The 23,503-nt window shown below is 40.4% G+C and overlaps 1 protein-coding gene across 1 annotated transcript in view; it reads right to left on the reverse strand.

The window, feature by feature from the left end:
* FSTL4 (follistatin like 4) overlaps positions 1-23,503 on the reverse strand; it is a 196,522-nt gene that overhangs the window by 167,300 nt on the left and 5,719 nt on the right. The window contains exon 3 of the mRNA XM_079319633.1: positions 14,891-14,924. Within this exon, the coding sequence (XP_079175759.1) occupies positions 14,891-14,924 (34 nt within the window). The remainder of the gene's footprint in view (positions 1-14,890; positions 14,925-23,503) is intronic.

Raw genomic sequence — 23,503 nt, forward strand, 5'->3', positions numbered from 1 at the left:
CAGCAAGACCTAAAGGATTCACTAACACTCTGTAAGGAAAAAGGCACACCATGACTATCAGATTAGAGGATATTGACACTTTTGATAGTATTAGAAAGTTAAATATTATGATAATTAGTTTTCAGCTGATTTTATCTCTGAAATCACACCAGCTTTAGTGATGTTTGCAATCCAGAGAACCCTGGTTTTATGTGTTTTTTCTTATCAGAGGATGCAGAAGAAAGAAATCTTGAGGGGAAAAATTCATCACTGAAGAAGTGATCATTACTTTTTAACTTCTTCTATCAGACTTAATTCCTATTAAATGCTGACCGAGGTCTCAGTGCAAGAAACAAGCAGAGAATTGCAGTAAAGCCCTCAGCTCTCATGCCAGCTGGCAGCCTGGCTGCACCCACAGGCAGAGAGCTGGGATCTGGACATGCAGCATCACACCCTGAATCTGCTCCATGAATTTTAATTTCTAACAGCCTAGCTCCCAAATAAGCTCTACCTCTGGGCAAAATAACACTCCAGACAGCTAATGCAGAGAGTGTGCCACACACTGGGCATTCAGCTGCAACCCCCATGCTCCCACCCACACATGAAGCACAGAAACAGAGAAATGTTTAGCTTGGGAAACATCCCTAAGATCACTGAGTCCAACCATTGATCCAGCACTGCCAAACCTACCACTAGCCATGTCCCCAAGTGCCACATCTGCAGGTGTTTTAAATCTCCCCATGACAATGTGGGCTCCAGCACTGCCCTGGGCAGCCTGTGCCAGGGCTTGACAACCCTTTCAGTGAAGAAATTTTTCCTAAAATCCAATCTGCACCATTTCATATGCCAGCATGAAGACAGCAGCACTCCTTAGGGCACACATTACCCCAGCACAGATGGGAACCTTGGCCCCACTCTCAAGAGGACAGAGTGAACTCATAGCAGGACTGCAGGGGACACTCACAGCAGGGTGGTCCCATCCGTGCCACCAACAAGAAGAAAATTCCAAAATATCTAAATTGTGAGCAAGAAAGTAAATAAAGGAAAAAGGAAATACACCATCTCAGACTCTACTGTCATTCTCCCCCACTACAGGGTATCTCCAAAGTTTTTGCTGGCAAATCACACTCTTATCTAAGTCCTACAGTCAGTTGGCATCAGAGGAAACACTCTCCAAAGTTATCCTTTTTTTTTTTCCCTTCAAAAGGACAAAAAAAACAAAAAAAAAAAAAAAAAACCAAAAAAAAAAAAACCCACCAAAACAAAACCAAAAAATTAAAACAACCCCAAAGGAGATAAGAACAGGAGACCTGAAAGCCATTTTTATCTTTAGCTGGCAAACACACATCATTAGATGGTGATAGCAAGTAAAAAGACTGTGTTTACACTAACTTTAAAACCAGCAAATTCTGTTTAAGTATAAAGGGAGTGAATTCACTATCAGACAGTTGCCATTAACCTTCTACACCTGATGAACAGTTCCTGTGCTCAACAGCTTTCCACATTTCCTTCTCTCTTCACCAACCTAGTAAAAGATACTTCTCCCTACAAACCATGACCTTCATATTCAAGTGTCTGATAAATTAGCAGCACAGAAAACATATTTTTATCTGACCTTAAAATATAAAGTTTTTGTGTTCTGTCAAGGACTAAAGGAATCTTGTTAAACAAAACTCAATCCTCTGGCTTTGGAAAACTTTGCCTGTAGCTCATGTATATTTTCCTGAAGACCTCAGACTCTCTTTTTGTGATATGGCATTGTCTGTAGGAAAACAGGGGTAGGGGTAGTACCAGCAATTTTCCAGTAGTTAAAAAGAAATACTAACATAGGTGGTATTTGTGGGAAATAACATTTATTTTTACTACAGCACACGTGGCATCAAGTAATGAGGAATTTGTTTCACCGAAGATTGAGACAATGCTTAGCTTCATCTCTGCTCATAAAGAGGCAAAATCTGAACTCACCCCTTATTACCAGAAGTAAAAAGCCAAGAAAAAAAACAAAAAGCCAAAAAGCTTTGTTGCATTTAAGTCAGTAAAAATCCAAGTTTTGATTATTATTGGCTCATCTTACCTTATTCTTGCTGAAATAACTTTACCTATAAGTAATGCTAGGATGTTTACATGTTGGAGGTGGGATTTTGCAAGTGAGCTAAAAACATTTAGTTTGGGGTTGAGTTTCTGCCTGTTAATTTCAATTACAAACCTAACAGAGCAATTCTGACCAACCACCTTTAACTACTTAATGACCTGAAGCCCTTGGAGCCACCAGAGACCTGCAGACCCCTCACCCCAGCACGGGTCAGCACACAGCTCGGGGAGCTCCCAGGAGCAGTGCCAGGTTCATGTCTGGATTCAATGACCCTGGAGGCTTTTCCCAACCTTAACAATTCCATATTTCTGACCACATCCCCCCAAGCCCTTCCCCAAAAGAGCAGACACACACAGCTGCCAGGAGAACTTTAGCCCAGCAGAGGTTGTTTGTGCTAAGAAAGAGATTTAATGTCTAGATTAACTAAGTGCCCTGTGCTTAGCTCCAGTGACAGAACAGCTGGGTGTTGATGGCTCTCCCTGGAGAGCTGTGCTCTTGCCAGCAGTGTGCTGAAATCTTCCCAGCCCTGGGAATACACTGAAAGAATGAGCAATAGGTTTGGTTTCAGGAAGGTCTGAAAATTATTGCTGCAAAATCAGGAAACTTCACTGGTAGAGGAGTCAAAATCAGCTCCTAGATACAAAGTGAAATAAGTTGGATACTTTTAATGATTTTCATCATGCTCCTGTTGTTAAATGAGTACAATAAAACATATTTGATTTATGTAATTCCAAGTATTAGCTGCTGTGACATTTGAAACTGGAAGTAATCCCACAGGTTTCCCCAACAGAGAGAAATCCATGTTTGCACAGCAGTGTTCAGCAAGGCCAGCAGTGCTGCTCTCCCAACAAGAACAGCCTCTCACCCTCCACTGAACAAACAGCATCCTGAGAAATAATCACATTAGAGCTCCTGCCTGCTGGAAAGGCAGAGGGGTGAAAGGAAAGACAGAGGGCTGTAATTATGATTTCTGTTTTAGAATACCAGGGGGTGCCCAGTTAAAGATGTCTGAATGATGACAGGATCATTGAATCAGAGGGAACACAGCTCAGATGTGATGAACAAGGCCTGATGAACAATCTTCCTCTGAAGAGGGAACTGCAGTGCCCAGCACACAGATCAGGCAGGACTTGGTCTGGTGATGTTATTTGTATTGGATAAACATTAAAAGGGTGAAAGAGTCATTCTCAGCATTGTCTCCCAGTCAAACAGAAATCTTCTTGAAATTCACTCAGAGCCCAATTACTTCACAACTTCCTAAGACATGTTAGAATGATCCAGTGATAACAAAACTCTGTGACTCACCAAAAATGATCACTTAGCACTCTCTCTAATCCAGGTGACCTATTTGGAATATACTTAGAAGTGTCATCCAAATGCAAACCTCCCCAGGTAGGAAGCATTTGTTATATATCCAAAAGGAAAAGAGAGTCTTTTTGCTGTCTCTGCTCCTTTACTGCTACCTTGGTGAAGACAGCTCTCATTGGGACACCTTATAGTACTGAGGAGCAGTCAGGGCTTTCTGGATAACTCAATGTTCTGGTAAGGGCTTTGAGTTAATCCACAGGCTCTGCCTTACAGTAAAGAGTTGTCCTTACTGTTCTTGAAACCCCCAGCTCAGTAGAAGCTGCTACAGTCCTATATCCACACACTGGGGCCCTGGCTGGCCAGTTCACCATCATGATGGAAAAACTCACTCAGCTTGGTTTGACAAGCATGTAAAAACTTCTCTCCAACTTTCCTATGACTCCAGCTCCAGTTCCAAAGTCAGCATCAGGAGCAGGCACACTAGTTCAGCCACCCAGACCAGCAAGGCTATGAGCCCCTCTCATATGAGACCCCTCAGGGTCTCACCCTGTCTGCTTCTGAGTATCATCACCCAGTTAGGAGAATGTCCTTCTTCGTTTATCAGAATTTTCTGTGGGTCACACAGTTATTTAATTATTGCACAGTGCTCAGATGTAGCTTGGATCCCAACTCCTGCACACCAAGGAAATCCCATCAGCATCTTGGGGTGCTCACACAGACACCCCACAGGCTGGGACATCTGCTCAAACCACAGCCACCCTCTCTTCTCACAGACTGGTGTTTTCCCATGAAAATGTCTCTGGCAATGGATCATCTCTTGCTGATATTGGTGCCAACAGAGTTGGACCTGTTGATAACAGCAGAGAAGCTGCATAAGCTGCTTCCAATTTCTGGCTTCACTGATTCTATTTCCCAGGGAATAAGGGTTGCCACAATGTTGATTCTGTTAAAAGCAGCTGATGAACTTCTGTATTTAACAGGCAATAGGAGTTCAAACCTAAATATGACTATTAGATAATTTAGGAAAAACTAGTAATTTTTGAAAAACAAGTATGTGTAAAGAAGAAATAATTCTATGGAATAAAAGCTAGGATAATAAAAACATCTAACTTCAATAACAGAGAAAAATTATTCTTTAAAGCATTCAGACATGAAAAATAAAAAAAAAAGGATCCTATTATAAGCAATTCATATCATAGAATTTCAATGGGAAAAGCAAAACAACTAGAAGCAAGGGCACTGCATGCCACTGTCACCTATTTTGCAGTTGCAATGAGAAACTAAATTGAAATCTTGTAGGAAGTGACATTTTGAAAAATTTCCAAATCTGCAGATGGAAAACACAACACTTTTTTCTTGTATTTTATATTTTCCAAGCTAGAGCATAATTTGATGCTATTATCTGCTGGCTGCACAAGATAGATTTCAGCTTTTGCAACAACTATTGTGTACACAAACCCCAGGAACAGATACATTGATAACAAAGCTGATCCCCTGTGCTGAACAAATTTAAAAGCCAAAATCCAACTTATGCTTTGGAAGGAACCAGCTTTGAAATCTATGGGTCCAGAATAACTTTTCACATGTACTAGTTTTATCCTGGTAAAACATGATACTGAATGAGTTTTGTGATACCTGAAATGAGTCATATAGCTTTACACTCAATTAGGAAAAGCATCTGGGCTGATATTCAGCTCTGTTGACTGTAACATCATTGGAGACACTTTATCAAACAGAAGTTCAGCAGAAAGAAGGCACATCTTAACCTCACTTAAACTGAGAGAGTAAAAAGACAAAAAGACACACCACCTATGAGGGAGAGGCAAGAATAACAATGAGGAGGAGATGGGGACAAAAACATGAGGATCACTCTCATGCTACTCCACAAACACACAGTGCCTATTATGTTATATGCAAAACAAAAACCTGTCTAATATTCTTCAAAAGTTCTCATCAAACACAAGCAAACAGCATGGCATGGATAAATAACTTCTGTCTCATGACAAACAAGGAAATATTTATGGAAGTCTATTAAACTTGGATTATGAGGCATTGGAGCAGTTGCTGAGTGGCCAATCAGCTCTGCTGACTAAATACATATTTATAAATGCTTTACCTCTTTTATTTACCCAATGGACCAAAATGGCTTATTCATTCTGTTCTGGATTTATTTGGGTCTATGAAGTACAATAAATGTGCAGTTAGATGCATAATAAAAACTCCTTTAGAAAAGTAATTACATTACCTTACACAGAGCAGATTTTTCTTTCCCAAGCACCAAGAACAACTGGACCATTTCACAGGCTTCTAAGTTCTTATTAAAAAATATACTGAAACATGCTAATTACTGAAATGTAATCTTGCTTAGAAATGTAAAGTCCAAAAGAACCATTTACACACAAAGCAGAGCCCTTTGAAAACCACTAACTTAAGCAGAATATTTGCTATGGCAGCAGCCAGGGCATGGCTCTGGCACCAAACACCTGAATGGTTCATTCTTCACATCCTATTAGGAAAAATTTCTTCCCTGAGAGGGTGGTGAGGCCCTGGTACAGGCTGCCCAGAGAAGCTGTGGCTGGCCCATCCCTGGAAGTGTCCAAGCCAAGCTTGGACATGACTTGAAGCAACCTGGAATAGTGGAAGGTGTCGCTGTAATGAAATAACCTTTAAAATCTCTTCCAACCCAAATCCTTCTGGGATTCTAAGATTCTGCCAGGTCTGGCTAGAGCAGGATGTGGTGCAAGAATATAACAGCCCCACAGTTAAGCACTGCAAAGATCACTGATGGCCTCAGCCACTGCCCTGGTCACCTCCAGGAGAGGCCACCAGAACTCCCTTAGAGCCTCCCCTGCCATAAACCAGCACCCCCAGCTGGGCTGACCCAGTGACAGGCTCAACAACTGCACCATCCACATCCACTGGGGGTAAGTATCTGAACTAAGAGAGAACAAAGAGGGTTATTCCTCTCTTATTTTTAGCTCATATTTCAGCTGTCAGTTGAAGCTCCAATAATATTAACCTAATTGCTCTGCCTTACAGTTAAAGCTCAGTTCAGGAAGTTCAGGTATGTTGAGCCTATTAAGTCTGAAACTGAAAATACACCATGCTCTTACACATATTAGGTAGACTAGTAGCATGTTCAAAAATCACTACTCAAAAATCTGACTGGACCCAGAAGTGATTCTGGACTTTGGGTCTTTTGTCTCAAAGTCCAAGTTTACTCATTTTTCTAATATCTAAGACATGCTGGATAAACTGATTTGTTCAGAGTATTTGCAGATTACTTATATTGCCATTATCAGAAACATCTGCTGCCAGTATTTCTATTCAACCCTTAAAAATTAGTTTATGGTATAGCTGGTCTGAAATCTCTGGGTTTACAGTGCATTTACACTTTCAATATCATGTGTAAGCATCAGACATTTGCTCCCTATGAGAGGGGCTTCCACATTGTGCAATACTCTCTGTTACAACAGCACTTCACCAGAGTTCTGTGGCTGGACACAAAAGTAGAATTTCTTAGAAAGAACAATACATCATTGAAAACAACCAAATAAATTAAATCCAACACGACTTCAAACCTCACCGTGTATTTCAACCTGGCTGCTGCTAATGACACTTAAAAAAAACCCCATTTATCTAAAAATATGTCCTGTTATTCTTAAAAACAGATTATCTTAGAAGACCAGTGCAAACCAGTCCTGCTTTACAGCTGGAGAAAAGTGCATTGGAGAGGATGAAGATGCAGCCAAAACAAGGTTTATAGGACAAAGCAGCATCTTCCAAAAGACTGCCAGTTTAGATGGAAAAAGTAGAGTACCTTGTGGAGTCAAGGGATGACAGAAGCCAACAGCACAAGCAGATTTTTCAGCTGCCAAATCAGCACAGTTTGTTCTGATTTCAGATGGAAAAAGAGAGATGCCTTCAGGCACATCCAACTTCAGCCCTCTGCACTGGGGTGCCTATTTATGATGCATAGTGGTATAGAACACATATATATGTTATTTTGTATCTCCCTGTAAATCCTCACAAGGTCTCAGATTTCTGGCTCATCTCCATCTTTTCCCTCTTCCCACACTGGGAACTGAAGTCTGTCCACTTTCTAAGCTTGTCTACAAGCTCCTTGATCCAACCTGCTGCTGGGAAACAGCTTCCTGATTTCCTGCCACTCAATAAGTTTTCACTACAGCTCCTTCAGGTCCATCAATCTGTTACTCTAGCAAAGCAGACTATTATATTTACTTACTAAACAGTCATGCCAATTCTACCATGAAGAGAACTCATTCCTCCTCCTGCCCCAAAGTATTCAACTAGAGAAACTGATGGATCCATTTACAAGAACCTTAACTCTGCAATATCACTGTTTCCACCAGAGACCTGGGCATGCAAGGGGTTTGCTGTGCCTATGGCAAAGCTGGGCTAAACCACAGCTGCATTCACATTTCCAGAAACAATCCACCTCCACAAATAGCCATTTGTCAGACCACCAGGACCAGCCCTGTTTTCTACAGGAGCTGCTCAGAAACTCCCTGGCTAAGCTGCAATTCTCTGCTCCTTGTCCCAGACACATGTGCAATATGAACAGCAACACAGGAGCATTCACATTCCTGTTTAATTTACTACTGTGCCTAACAGTGGCTAAAGTGTTGACTGTTTGAGGTTCTTCCCCCTGCACATGCTTTTACTCCCTCTTTAAATCTGGCCACTTAAAAGCACAAAATATGCCAAGTTATAATAAACATCACTGCTGATAGATGTGTGGGAGCAAACAACTGCCCCTTCCCAACTAGGGCTAGGTGTTCAAGTAGGATGAAGTATAAAAAAGCTGAGCAACTGTGGTTTCATAAGTTTGGAAACACAGGCACTAAACATCAGACTAATATCTTGATGCAAATATCCTTCCCTGGGTAACAGATTTCAAAGCATATGCTGGCAGTGAATGGCAAAGCCAGAGATAAAAAACTTTCCATGAAAATAAAGCAGCTAAGATGGGAAGAAACAAAAAACTTCATTTGAAGTAAACACTGAGTAATTGTTAAAAATCAGTATAACAATAATGGAAAACATTCCAACTTGTTATTCAACAAAACAGGTATTTTTAATATAAAATCTGTCCTCCAGACTTCGGAGGAATATCCTGAAAACAGCCAGTGTGCTTCTGAACATCCAACTCTGTACAGAGCATATACATACAAATATTTGCTTTCATGTCATATCTGGATGGAACTGGGATGGCCAGACAACCAAGATTCTGGGGGTACAGTTGCTTCTAAAGAGCAGAACAGGCACAGCTACTGATTTTGGTGGGTTTTGACTAAGTCATAAGGACAAATGCAGATTTTTTTTTATTCCAGTAATCTGAAAAAACCAACATAATGAGAAATTAATAGGTGATTTACTACAAAAATAATTGCAGCTGACCACTTTGTATTCCTGAAGGGTTTCAGGAGAGCAGCTTATCATTCCTGCCAATTTTGGCGTGCCTGTCATCTTCCAGGGAGAGGCAAAAATTATAAGTGAGCAAAAAGAAAGGAGGAAGTAAACAGAATTTCTGAAGGGCGTTACTGTTTTATAACCACGAGTCAGTTTTTCACGTAGGACAGTGTGGGGGTTTATATTAATTTTATTTTTTTTAGGAAGGAAAGGGACTAGTATGGAAATAATTCCCTGTAAGGACCTTGGCAGCTTCCTTTAGACCTGACCAAAAAAAAAAAAATAACAAAACCAATCAGTGTCTGATTTTAATATTGACACATTGTTACACCAATGAAAAAAATTAACATGCCTTTGTGAACACACACATGAAGATGAACAAAGCCCAGGAAGTCTGGGCCAGTCAGTGTAAGCAGCTCCTACCACCATCCACAGGCCTGAGCAAGATATTAACCCTTCCACTGCACAGATGAGACTTGCAGACCTTTCCTCCTCTCTCATGAGTGAAAGAAAGAAAAAGACAGAAATGAGGACACACACAGAAACAGCATGGAGACATCAAGGTCAGGAAGAAGGAAGAGTCAGGTCCCAGTTGAGGGAGGGGATGAGATGCCTTGGACTGAAATTCTCTTGTAAGCTGTGGAGATGATATGATGGATAAATCAGACTCTTTTTTCCCTGTAACTTGTGGAATGCCTGTGGGGTGGTGGAGCATTCACACTGTAGACATTGGCAAAGGCATTTGTGCTGAAGTAAGGAGATGTTGAAGTAGCTGTGATCCCATGAGAAGTTTGAACAGAGAGAGAGAGGAAAGTGTGATGCCCTTTGCCCCCAGGGATGAAGAGAAGATCTCTGTCCCCAGAGCTGAAGATGATTTCAGAGTTAGATGAAGAAAACTTTGCTCTGAACTGCTCATCCTTAAAATAAACCCCCATGAGTTGACATGGCCCATAAATTCAGCTGTGGGAAAGCTGAAAAAATGGGAGGGATTTCACTATTGAAGGTTTCCCAGGCGGCTGCTATTTGTGCAAATTGAAACCACAAGAGAACTGTTTCTTGTGGAGAAATCTCCATAGACCAAAGAAACTCCTCTCCCTGTACAAACTGGAGAAAGACTGTTTTAGAGATGGTAAACTGATTTGTTTCAGTACATTATCAGTGTGAAAGAAAAAAGGGTGTGGGGGGAGGAGAAAGTGTTCTGAAGGTTTTATTCTGATTCTTATTTTTTCTTTTAGTTTCTGTTAATAAAGTTTTCTTTATATCCTTCAAAGTTTGAGCCTACTTTGCTCCTACTCCTAATCCTATCTCATAGCAGGGAATGAGTAAATAATTCTAGTGGGCGCACTGGCAATTTGGCCAGCACTAAAACCACCACCTAAATTGGTGCATTGGCTGGGAAAACTTAAATTGGCAAATCAAAACACAGAATTGGTGTTTCTGCCCAGTTACTGAAACCACTATAGACGTAAAAATTGATGTCAAGTGGAGAATAATTAAATATTTCTTAAGTTATTGGCTCAATCCTCTACCACTGCTAATTAATGCAGAGATTTTTCAGTAAAACTCTGGCAACTTGGGAAAGCTTAAGGTGAACTATATTCTATTGCTCTACCTTGCTGTTAGGAATCACAGTGTAAAAATGACCATTGTGTATGTGTGATAAATATATACAAATAGGATAACCACAACACAGAGCTTGTGAAAACTTCAAAGAAGTTTTAATTCAAACCAGATATTTAAAGTTTGTATCTTTATGGCAGCATGATGTCATCCATCTGAATAAATCTAGAGTTGCATCTCATTTAATAAGATTATATGGTCAGAGCAGAAGCAATTTGCTTGAACATTTCTTGGCTGAATGGTTTCAAAAGCATCTTTTGACACTAATTTGTTGAACAGATGATTGTGAACAACATAAAAACAAATTAAAAGTTTTAAGTTCTTGGGTTAGATTCTCAGCTAGTAAAAAGCAAAGGCGGTCCATTAACTCAGCAGAGCTTTGCTTATTTCTGTCTACTGAAGACCTGGCTCTTTTATGCTAAATGTGACTGTACATATGCTTGGGCATAGTTCTGCTCAGCAGACAATCTGTTCTAGCACTCAGCATCCTTCAACCCCACAGTGCCAACTGAAATGGGAACACTTGTCAGCTCCAGAAATTGCAGAAATTAGTTCCTGTGTCCTTGCCACTAAAATAACTGGGGAAACCACTGGAGGCTCTGTTCTGCCAGACATGGGGAATTTCACAGACACAAATACACTTTAGCATATATAAGTTGTATGGTGTAATTTACAGCAACAGCTAAGCATTATGCATTCATGTACACTCATTACACAGCAAAAAGTCACCAATCTTTAAAATTAAACCCTGCCACTGTCCAGCCTAATGTCTGTACAATGCTCTCTATAAACTTGGTCCTGTGTTTCTGTCAATCTAACACACACCCTTCAGTCTCCCAGTTTCCTGCACAGGGTTTCTCATCAGGTTACATAGACTTCAGTAAGACATTCTCCCCTGTGAGGGTGGTAAGACACTGGCACTTGTCCCTGGAGAAGCTGAGGCTGCCCCATCCCTGGAGTGTCCAAGGCCAGGCTGGACAGGGCTTGGAGCAACCTGGGATAGTGGAAGGTGTCTCTGCCCATTACAGGGGGTGGAATGGGATGGGCTTTAAGGTTCCTTCCAACCCCAGCCATTCTGACACTTCATCCTTTTCACTACCCTCTTCATCCTTTTCACTAAATGCTGCTATGTCCACATAGTCTGTACAAACTGCTGCTTTTCCCAGCTCCCCACTCCTGTTCTGCTCTTGCCCATCTGCTCTCCTGCAGTATCACACTGCCCTGGACAGCTGACAGGAGTGTGCATATTATTCATCTTTTGGCTCTGTTCCCTTTTCCTGTGCACTAAGGGCAGGAAAAATAATGGACATTTAACATAAAAACGGGAAAAGATAAAAGATCTGCCTGCCCAAACTTGCCCTGTGATTTTAGCTCAACAGAAGGATGGTATTAAAATCCTGTGCTTGTTTATCACATGACAGGGTATCTTGAGTTTGCATTTTGAGTTTTTTTGGTCTGGTTGGGAGTTTTTTTGTTTTCAAAGCACAGCACAAAACCTGACACCCTACCCCATATTCTGGTTTCCGTTGCATGTGCATAATAGATTGATATCACAGTGAGCCATATGTGTGACCAACTTGGAGCCAAATTTAAAGTGAATTTAGTAAAATATTCCTGCAGCTTCTAATCAAATCCCAGATTGAGGGTCTTTTTTATTAAAAAATTATTTTTAATCAAAAAGAGTAATATTTGCACACCAGTTAGGCATCCCAGGAACAAAACAGTTCTGCAGGCATTTCCATTTCAATTGATAAGAAAATCAGTCTCCAAACCTCACTGAGAGGTGGCTGCCAGCTGCAGTCAGGGAAGCATCTCTCCTCCATACCACAGCAATTAAAAGATCACACAATTACTGCTGATCTCATGCCATGGAAGTCAAAGGAAAACCATTCATTGACTGTAATGGGCTTTGGAGCAGGTTCAAAATTTCTCCAGCATATGTAATCCTGACACTTGGGAAACCAAAAGCCTTCCAGTTTAACTACACTCATCCACAACTAAAAAAAAAAGGAAAAAAGTGTTTTCATGCTCAACAACAATCAAGGCTTTGTTCCCTTTGAAAGAAAAGTGTCTGCTCTAAATCTAAAGGATTCAAACCTTTTGTCCCAAAATAAAGAAAAATTCTGAAAAGTCTAAACCAGGATTGTCCCTCCTTTCACCAAAAGCTCTTTTTCTAATCATCTTGGATCATCCATAAGCCTGGTATAATAAAAGCAGACACAGAGTAAGTCTGCTCAGCTCCCACATTTGTGGGTGTTTCTATGAGATATTTTTTAGTTTTTTGACTTTTCAAGAGAAAGCCAAAAATTCTATCACGGAAACAGAACAAGGATAAACCTCCAACCCCCAATCTCTTCCAATCATCTCATTTTCTCAGGTAAACAACATTACCTGCAAAAATTACCATTTTTAGGGGGGAAAAAGGCCCGGATCTTAGAGTCACCTCATAGCATATCACAGAATTTACAGGAAATCCCTTTATGTGCATAATAAGCATTCTAACCCTCCTGTTATTTTTTCCTTACATCAAACAATATCTGCTCTGTGCACATTTTAATACTGAAGAGGTTTTTGAAGGAGCCTTTAGTTGAATTATTTTACAGGCACTATTGAGGAATAACTCCAGAGAGGAAGATACTTAAAACATTGCTGAAAATCCCCAGACAGCTCTGGAAATCCACAGGCTTTTGTGATCAAGAGGTATTTACCATGTTTGTTAGCATTTTCCTGACCTCTGAGGAGTTTGCAGTTCTTTAGACAGTTGTGATAACTCACATACTGCCTTGCAGGGCATAAGCCAAATTTATCCATGCATCTTTACTCCCTCAGTTGCCATCCCATTCACTCCAGCCACAGATCTAAGAAGCTTCTAACAGAGAAGTCCATTACATTAAATTCACTTCTGAAAAAATTTATGGTTTTACCCCTCAAACTAAAAGTTGAGTCTTACCATCCTCTGAAAGCAATCAGCCTCACTTAGCCTAGAAAATTTGGTGTCTTGAGGCACTCATCTCCAAATTCAGTTATTGCTCTGAAGTAACATTCTCCAAGCATACAATCTTTAAACTCAATCCTCATTTCAGAAACTGCTTTCTTTAAGCTCTCATATGTGTTGGTTACTTTCATTATGAGGAAATTTTTGGAAATAGAACTCATATCTGAAAAAGGACACCCACAAGACTGGACTCAGTCCCTGTGCTTATAATGGACTGCACCACAAACTACAGCCACAGCATGCCTGAAATGTGTCCGTGTCCACTACACCAAGATGCTTTTCTGAATCTCAAAGCAGCCTTGAGCCATCCAAGGGCTGTCCTCAGTTTGAGGGAAGTACAACAGAATTGGATTTCTTCATGAAAAGTGGCAGAAGTTTGATCAAACACACACATGCACTGGACATCTAAATTAAATATATTTCACCCTTAGAAATAGCTGTATTTTTAACTAATTCAAGCCTCTCTGCTGCCTCCGCCTCAGAGAAGGAAAAAAACCACAAAAATACAACCACAAAAAACAAAAAAAAAAAAAAGGAGATTATTTGCCCAAATTACAAGTTACCCTTGGACCTGACCTTCTTTGACTGAAAACATTGGTAGTTACAACCTCTTCCCAAAATACAGGATGCCTGAAGCAATTCAAGAAGCTGCTGGAAGGGAACAGGGATGCATTAATCCATTGAGCAGGAGAGTGCCACCTGCTTCACATTCTACCAAGACAGACGAGGAAAGCAACTGCCTGATCCAGAAAACATCTGCTGAACAAAATCAAAATTAATGATAACCAGAATGAGCTCTTTGATGGCCAATTCTCCCTCAGCTGCCAGGAGCCATCAAAGAGCCACTCCTGCCAGAAGCCAATTAGTTCCTGAGGCAGCAGAGCTGCCAGGAGCTGATCTCAGAGCATCAGTGCCTCTGTGTGGAGCTGAGCCATGGAGACACAGCCTTGTCTGCAGCTTCTTCTCCCTGGAATTCTCCAGGCTTTGAGTTGATCACACAATGTTTTGGGTTGGAAAGGACCTTAAAATGCATCCAGTTCCACCCCCCTGCCATGCCTTCCACTGTCCAGGTTGCTCCAAGCCCACTCCAACCTGGCCTTGAGCACTTCCAGGGATGGGGCAGCCACAGCTGCTCTGTGTCAGGGTCCCATTGCCCTCACAGGGAAGAATTGCTTCCTAATATCTCATCAAAATTATCTTCCTCCATATTCAGACACGTGGATGCCCTGCCAGCACCCAAACCTTGACAGGCACACCCAACACTATCATGCAATTCTGTGCTTAAAGAGCACCTTTTCTTAAAAAAAAAAAAATTAAAGATCTACAATTTGCAACACTGAGAACTGTCAGACTGTTGGAAAACCCACAGCAGCACAACCCTTCAAGTGTGTGAACTCATGCTTGTTATAGTGCAAGAATACTCAACACCAACACAAACACTGAAAGAAAACTGGTTTTCCTACCTTTTCTTCTTGTAACTTCAAGCCTTCTGGAGTCCTATAAGGAAAAAGAGAATTTTTGTTGTGTTTTTTATTAAATATAAGAATTGTTCAAAAGCAGGATGAACAAGCCCCCCTAAAAACATTAGTCACTGACCAGGGAAGAATCTGTGAAGCTCAATGTAATAACTGAGGAGTAATTACAAACACACATTTCAGTTTGTTCACAGATACTTAATGGATACAACATCTAAAATGACTCATCGCTGTGTGATACACTGTAAAACACAACATTTGTCCTGAAAATGAATTTTTTTTTTCCTCTATTGATGTAAAAAAGGGAGCAGTTAGGAGAGTTATTATCACTACAACAAAGATTTGGGGTTGAGGAAGGAGATGCCATTACAGATAATTTTAGCAGAGACTTCTTCAAATATCTGAATTTCAAAGCCACTGGACTCCTCATGCTGAAAGCTGAGGGTTCATTTTAATACTTGCACACCTACATAATATTTTTTGGGTTTGGTTTTTTTTTTTTTTTTTGCAAATCATCACAACCATCTCTAATATAGAAACTTGTTTGAAAACAGCACTGTCTCAGAAGGTATTACGTTCCCAGGCAACACTATCTGCTTGTACTAATGGTGAGACGTCAGAGGAATAAATATTTAATTCCACACAGTAACGTTATTTATGGGTTAATTTCAAATGTGTCCAAATTCCCATTGTCCGAGTTACTTCTTGCAGCCAGTATTAGAAACAGTGGAGCTGTGAAGCCACCTGGGGCTGTGGAGACAGGCTGAGCAAGGTGGGGCTGTGCAGCCTGGAGAGCAGAAGGCTCTGGGCACCACCACTGCAGTGCTCCAGGCACCCCTTTACTGCCACAGAAATGCCCCTTTCTGCCCCTCCCAGAAAGGACCAGGGCAGGACAGAGCCACAGCTGAGTCTCCTCCAGCCCAGGGGCCACTCACATCATCCACATGCTGGCCCAAACACAGTCACAGTTCACACTGCCCTTTGCCATCACTGGATGCTGCTGCTCCTTCCTTCACACCATCACAAGCTGCCTTCCTCAAAACAAAGCTCCCACCACATTAGAGGAGGATCAAAACAGCAGAAATGGTCTCCTTGGCACCCTTCAAGTCAGCTGAAGGGGATAAACAAAAAAAATGGGTATTTTCTTATAAAAATACTGTCATTATTCCCTGTAGGATACCACCTCAGTGATCTTGAGCAATATGTAAAATGGCATTCAGGATTAGTACAGACTTCAAAGCATTTATCCTCTATGCAGCAGAGTTCTGAGCTGTGCAGGCAGTTATACTCCAGGGACCTCTCTGAGCTTTTCAAAATATTAGTTTGAGAGGTGGGGCACAGGATAAAATAACTCAGCTACAGCTGCTGTCATTAGGCCTGTGTAAATGCAATATATGCAAAACAGAAGAATACTTCTAAAATTTCCCAGAGTTCCTCACACTAACAAGCTGTTTGAATTCTCTGCATTTCAAAAGCTTAGAAACACTAAAACTAATTACAACTATTATATTGATCAAAAGGAAATAGACTATCAAGGCTCTATTAAACAAACACCCAAGTCTCATCTCACTTTCATAAAATGCCCTTTTGTTATTTCCATGTCTGCACAGACACCATGAAAGACAAAGGATGGTCTTCAAAGTTTCCCTTCTTTTACTCTGTTCCCTTTATAATTGTGAGCTCTGATGAATATAGTCTATCTCAAAAAACAGATGCAGGGTTCAGAGGAAAAGCTTGTTAGAACTGCAGTAGGAGAACATGAGGTCAGGCTGCAAGCCATCACTTCTCATTCCTGGGAAAACAGCAGCACTTGGTGTGTCCCTCAAAACATCCCTTCACTGGAGAAACCTCCAAAGACACTGAGAATGCTCAAGATTTCAGGAGGGTACACAAAAAAAAAAAAAAAAAGGAAAAATACCTGGCAGCCACAGCAGGGCTTAGAGTATAGCACTAAAACGAAGCAGCTCCAGGTAGACAATTCTTGAAGATGATACTGATCTCAAATTAAAAAAAAAAAAAAAGAAAAAATCACACAGAAGTTTCAGCAGTTTTAACAGAGTTGCCAGTAGAGAACCTAACTATTTTTATTAAAATGACAACAAAGTTCTTCAATGCATTGCCTGAGGAATACTTTTCTGCAGAAGCCATAAAGCAGATGGTTATAAATGAGACTTATTTCATGGTCACCCTTAAATGACTGCTAATTCCTTTAACTAAAAATCCAATTTTAACAGAGCATAAATCTGCTTTGAAGGGACAAAACGGTTGGGGATTTTCCATTTTTTCTAAAAAGCACCTTCATGTACCACTTTAAATAGCATTTCATTAGTGCAATACAACAGTTTTATTTGTCAAGGTTCACTTTTAGCACCTCTTTTCTACTTTTTAACGTTAGTCAATGGAGTACAGAATGAAACACAACTACAGATTTTTTTTTAATCTGACACGATTCTGAAGTGCTTTCACTATGTAGAAATCAACATATTATGTTTGCTTCAGGATTGCTTTTCACCAGACATGTAGCTAAGGAAAAACTGCATCTCCAAAAGACCAAGCACCCCAGCGTCAAATATGATAAATATTTCTACCTGGATTAGGAGGGATGAAAATCAAAATCAAACAGAGTTCAGCACCTGCTGTGACACACTTCACTCCCCTGTAGCTGCAGCATGCTGTACCAACACTGTGAACCTGATTTGATTTAACAACTGGTTTGCACAAAGCCCTTTCCTGCTCTTACAAAAGGAATGCCAAGGCATAAGAGCTAGTTTATATTGTATCTCCTGATTAATGATCAGTCCTGGGTCCATGGATGAGCAGAGCACTAGTGATGAATCAGATTTCATTCAGAACAAACACAGAGCATTGGGGATTTCATTATGCAGAGTTAAAACACAACAACACAGAGGGAATATACAACATAAAACAGTGCTTGGTAGCCAGTGTGCCACAAACAGATTTACCAGTGATCACTAGCAATGGATGAAATCAGCAAAAGCACTTTTGGGTTGTTTTGTATAGAATCACAGAATGGTTTGGGTTGGGAGGAACAGTAAAACTTGCCTCATTCCAAACTCCTGCCACAGGCAGTGACACCTTCCTCTGGTTCCATTCATCCTGGCATTGAACACTTGCCAGGATGAACCCAGTATTTAGAGATTTTCACATGGCTGGCTGTGCATTTCCCATCCCTGTTTGCTACTGCCACTGATCCCAGCAGGGCATGATGCTGAGCATGGATCACCAAAGGAGATACCAGAGAGACACCAACTGCCCTCAGGCACAATAATCCACTGGATAATGCTTTCAGTCTCTTGCCCATAACCAGCAGCAAAAAAAAAACCCAATAAAACAATTAATGCACCAGATGAAGAGATGCAGAAGAGCAGGTATCATTCCAGACCCAGAGGTTCCCTGCACTCCTGGCCTTCCCAGACCCTTTGTGGGAGATGAGGCAACGCAAGCAGATAAATCAAACCCAGTCCCTGCAGCTGGGCTCACTCTGGGTCTCACAATAAATCAAATGTTACACTCCAGGTCTCCAGGGACCTGCTCTCAGGATCAGCCTAACTGCTGTACAATTTCTAAATATACAGTTCTAACTCATTTAGCAAATTAATAAAGAAGTGGCTGCTCCTATTAATAGATTACCCTGCCATGCATTTTCTTCCTCCCTTCAGAGCCTTCTCCTTATCTCCAGTGAGGGGTCACACAAAAGATAGATTTAGATTAGACACCAGGAATAAATTTCTCCCTGTGAGGGTGCTGATGCCCTGGCTCAGGCTTCCCAGAGAAGCTCTGGCTGCCCCAACTCTGGAAGTGTTCCAGGTCTGGCTGGGAGGGGATTGGAACAGCCTGGGATAGTGGAAGGCATCCCTGCCCATGGCAGGGGGGTAGAATTAGATGAGTTTTGACCCAAACCCAAATAATTCCATGAAATGACACTCAGTTCAGGGCTGGTGTGACACTCTGCATGGGGACTGGAGCATCAGGACAGTATATGACTAATAAGAGTTTAGCCTGACAATCAGGATTTTCTGTTTGCAGCAATGAGTACAGAATATTTTAAAAACCCCCCATGTTAATCAGGCAGAAAACATACACTTTTTTTTTTTTAACAAGGATGAGGAAAAAATAATAGATTATGTGCTACTGTTTGGAGAAAACTTGCTATTGGTACAGACACTGGCAATTTAGATTTGCAATGTCTGGTATGAAGACCAAGAGGAACTCTGATGTCTCACATCACACAGGATCATCTGCTCATCCATACAGCAGCTAATTGAGAAAACTGCTGCATCTCTGATTTTACTCACTACTATTTCTGGACTCCAGATGAGAAACCCAGGTACAATTCCATAAAATTTCACATTGTGATGGGGAAGCTCATGGGACAGCTGTTTTTAGAAATCCCAAATTTGTGGATGCACCTTTGCTAATCTAAAAAAACTGAGAATTCCCTGGCTTGGTAGTCAAAAGCACTTCAAGTAGAACTAATGCTACAGCCTTTGTTTCAAAGACAAAATATTTCACATTTAGAAAAAATGAATTGCTGAATATTTAGTCTTTTAAAGCTGAGTGGCTTCTGAACAGAGTATCAGAAAGTTTAACCTTCTGCCACATCACAACCAAGTTAAGATTGCCTTGATTCCTTTTATTTTTGCAACTTGATTTACTCCAGTCTTATTCACCTCTTCAGAATCATACCAGCATTTCCCCATCTCAGTATGATTTTTCACAGTTGCTCAGCTGTGACATGAGAAAACCTCACTGCAATTTGATTCCTGCAGTCAGTGTGTGCCACAGCTCAGCTCCCTGAGCCCACATCCTCTGCTCCCCAGGGACAGCATCCAAGTGCCCAAAATCCAAGATCATAATATCCAGTGCACCCCTTGCAGCAGCAGGGCCCTGTTTTCCTGGCTGGAAGGGGACAGCCCCCAGGAAACTGGGCAGTGCAGGACCACCATGAGCTATCACACACTGCATCCCACCAGATGTTTAAGAAAACACAAAGGAAAGAGGATTTTTGTTCTGTAAGAGACTGCAAACAAGTGAGTTTCACCTGCAAATTGTGCTTCCGATGAATCTTGACAATCCCTGACACTCACTATTGAGCCATAACTACTTATGTAAACCAAAATTCTTCTAATTTTCTGCTGTTATTCAAGTGTACAGTACCTGCCTTTTCCAACTTCCACATTTTCTAGTACTTCAAGCACAAGAATATTCTGTAAGAAACAGCATTTAAGCCCTCTGAGTGCACAGAATAAAACAGAGGGGGAGGTTGGGGACACAGAGGAAGGACCTCAACTTGCCTAATACAAATATTATCAAAACATTCCATAGCACCTTGAGCTGCAGATGCTCTGGTGACCAGCACTCAGAGCAAAAGCTTCTCATCTCCACAGGGATAATATACCTGTTAAGATTTAGGATGCTCTACAAAAAAGCAATTACTGCTTGTTAGAGATACCACATAAATGCAGGTAACAAGGAGTGAATTATCACCACATATCAAAGTGATACAAAAATAAACTGAAGTCTTGTCTCCCTGTACTTTCATTAATGCTTGAAACAGGATTTTGCAGGAGTAGGCTGTATGGATTTAAATATACATTTAAATAAATTCAAATGTGATTCTTTTCTTCCTTTCTCCAAACTGAAAAGCAGGAAGAACACACACAGTACTATTAACAGTACAAATAAACAACAGAATATTAGATTTTCAATGGTATAAAAATTTATACACTATGCCTGTTTTTTCCAAGCTTATTCTCTGAAATTATGTCTTTATTTGAATTAGAAACCAAAAGCTTTTATCAAAAGCTTTTGCAATTTTTTACCTTGTTTCAGAAAACAATCCTTTCCTGTCAGATTAGGAAACATGACTTTGCTGGGAGATGGAGCCCAAAATCATCCCTATGAGTCCTTTGCTGCCCAGAATAACCTACTGTGATCTTCATATGCAGCAGTAAGTGATGCAACATTTAAGAATCTGAATATAACTAGAAATTTCAGCAATAATTGATACTCTTAGGTTGAGTTTTGGTTTAGCTTCATTGGTTTTTTTTTGTTTGTTTGTTTGTTTTTTTGGTTTTTTTTTTTTTTTTTTAGTTTAGTTGAGGCTTCTGAGTAGACTCCAAAGAAATTCTTTATTCTGGGCAGGAGGGCACTGAAGGGCTGGGCTGGATCAGCTGGCTGAGGAGTGTGGTGACATCCAAATACTCAACAATCCAGCACAAAACAACTCTCCATGTACCATAACACAGGATTCTTCTCCACTTTCACACTATCAGGCTAGGACAATATTACTCAAGCTACCCAGCAGCAGTGCCCCAGAAAACATACCACAGAATTTAAATTTCCAGAATGCAGCTCTGTGATGACTTGTGTCACAGGAGCTCAGCTCCTGGAAGGGCAGGAGAAGACATGCAGCACTGCTCTGCTTCTTTTAGGATCAGAAAAGGAGATGAAAGGTCTGCACAAAGCTTGGCTTCAGCACACACAGGAAACCAGTCTCACAGAGAAAGCAGGGAATGAGAGAAGCTGGCTGTTAAATTCCAGTATTTAATCAGATGCTTTGCAAAATACCCCAGGACACTGAAAAAAAATCATCCTGAGCTACTAGAGTGGATTACCCAGTAGAGACTGAGCAGACTAGCACTGCTGGCTAGAACCATCAGAACCTCCTGGTGAAGCTCTCCTCCAAACCCAAACTCCAGGATTATTTCACAGATCCAGATTGTCTATTTTCTGCTCATACTGGAACTTTCTTCATTACCACTGGCAATGACTCAAAGCTACATTTTTTGAGAATTCCTTTCTGAAAGGAAGAGGTGATCCCAGATCACATCACCTGGTGGATCCCCCAAAGCCCTTCAGAGCCAGCACAGAGCTGCCCATGGATTGCAGACACTTCCAGAACATCCAACTTGAGCATGCAATCAGACTTGCTGAAGGCAGAGGCAAAACTGGTCCAAAAACAACACCCCAGAGCAGTCAGGTTTATATATCTGATATTTTGGCATATATTCCACTGAATAGGATTTAGTCCCATGATGGTTCAACCCTGAGAAGCTTCACCCAAGTTCACATGCAATTCCCAGCAGCTTCAAGAGCTCCCCAGCAGCCCCTGGAACCAGCCTAGGAGAAGTTTTACACAATACACTCATAGTCAGCAAAATTAGCATAAACCTGGAATGTTGCAGCTTTCCAGTCAAACACTAATGCTGTCTTTTTTTAATTAGTTTTTCTATTTTAGCTCTTTCATTGAAATCAGAATTTCATACTGCATATACATATTTATTAACTATTCTCATCAGGACTGAAAATATTCCAGAAAACAAACCTCTTCTCAGGCACACCCCATAAACTTGAGGGGCCAAAAGACTGTGCATCAAAAAAAACAAACCACCATTGTTATTTTAGAGGGATGATTTCTGATCAGAAAACCTTGTAGCCTTACTTTCTTTAATAAATTCAAAGCACAACTGCAATAATTCTACCACATACCATGAAGAAATTGATTTAGCAATCTGAACATAAATTAAGCAATGTTTTTGATTCAGTTAACTTGTTCCTATGTAAATCAGAACAAGTATTAGTGAAGGTCAGTGACCCATACCCACATATTTGCTTTGATGAGGTTCACAGGAATTTTCCATCAGAGCACACTTCAAAATTACTTGACCTACAAATTAACATTTTACTCATTTTTAAAACAGTTTTAGTGACTTGCTAGGAGCATTTCTAGTTGTGATTCAGTATTTTAAAATGCATATTAATGGTCTATGTATTAATCAAACCATAAAACTTGGAACCTAACAAACTTCTCATGGACAAGGAGCTTCAAATTGAACAAAGCCTTATAATGCTAGAAAGGGATTTCAGGTGATTTATATTGTTAGAAAGGTATTACAGATAAACTATTTTTTGCAAGAGAAAGTAGCTGCTGTTTACTCTCAAAAGATGATTATCTCAGTTATACTAGCCTACTGAAAGCTATGCTCAGAGCTTTCAGATTAATTTTGGTGTTTGGTGCCACATTTTATAAATATTATTTCTTGTGGAAACAAGCTTTCTGTACAGATTTGTGTTTTTTTCAGAAATCTGCATTATAATTTACATTTATTTAATCTCTTTTAATTGTATTCTTTGTACATTCATAATTTTAATATTCACACTTTTTAAATTCTGTGCAAACCTGAGCAAATACATTTTTAGCCGAGATCCTTCCACCTCAAGCAAGATCAAGTAATTGGTACAATAACATTATGGTCTTTAGAGAAAGATCAAATGAATTAGTGTCTTTCAAGTAATGTAATAGTTCTATGATTTATATTAAAGTAAATTGAGTAAAGAATTTAATTCCTCAGAGCAACTTTCTTAAAAAAATCAAAACTAATGAGCATTAGTGAAGAATGAGGTTTTTTTTTTTAACTGCACAAGAATGCAAATCTTTTAATAAAAAAGCAAAGTTTATCAGAGATTCTGGAAGAACAAGTTTAACAAAGTGCCAGTGTGCTACCTGAAGCTACACAGCAGCAAAGTAACCGTGGAGGAGTGGAAGGGAGATGTTTTTATTCATTTTTACAGAACAGA

This window comes from Erithacus rubecula (assembly GCF_903797595.1).
Source record: "Erithacus rubecula genome assembly, chromosome: 16".
Taxonomy (NCBI): Eukaryota; Metazoa; Chordata; class Aves; order Passeriformes; family Muscicapidae; genus Erithacus; species Erithacus rubecula.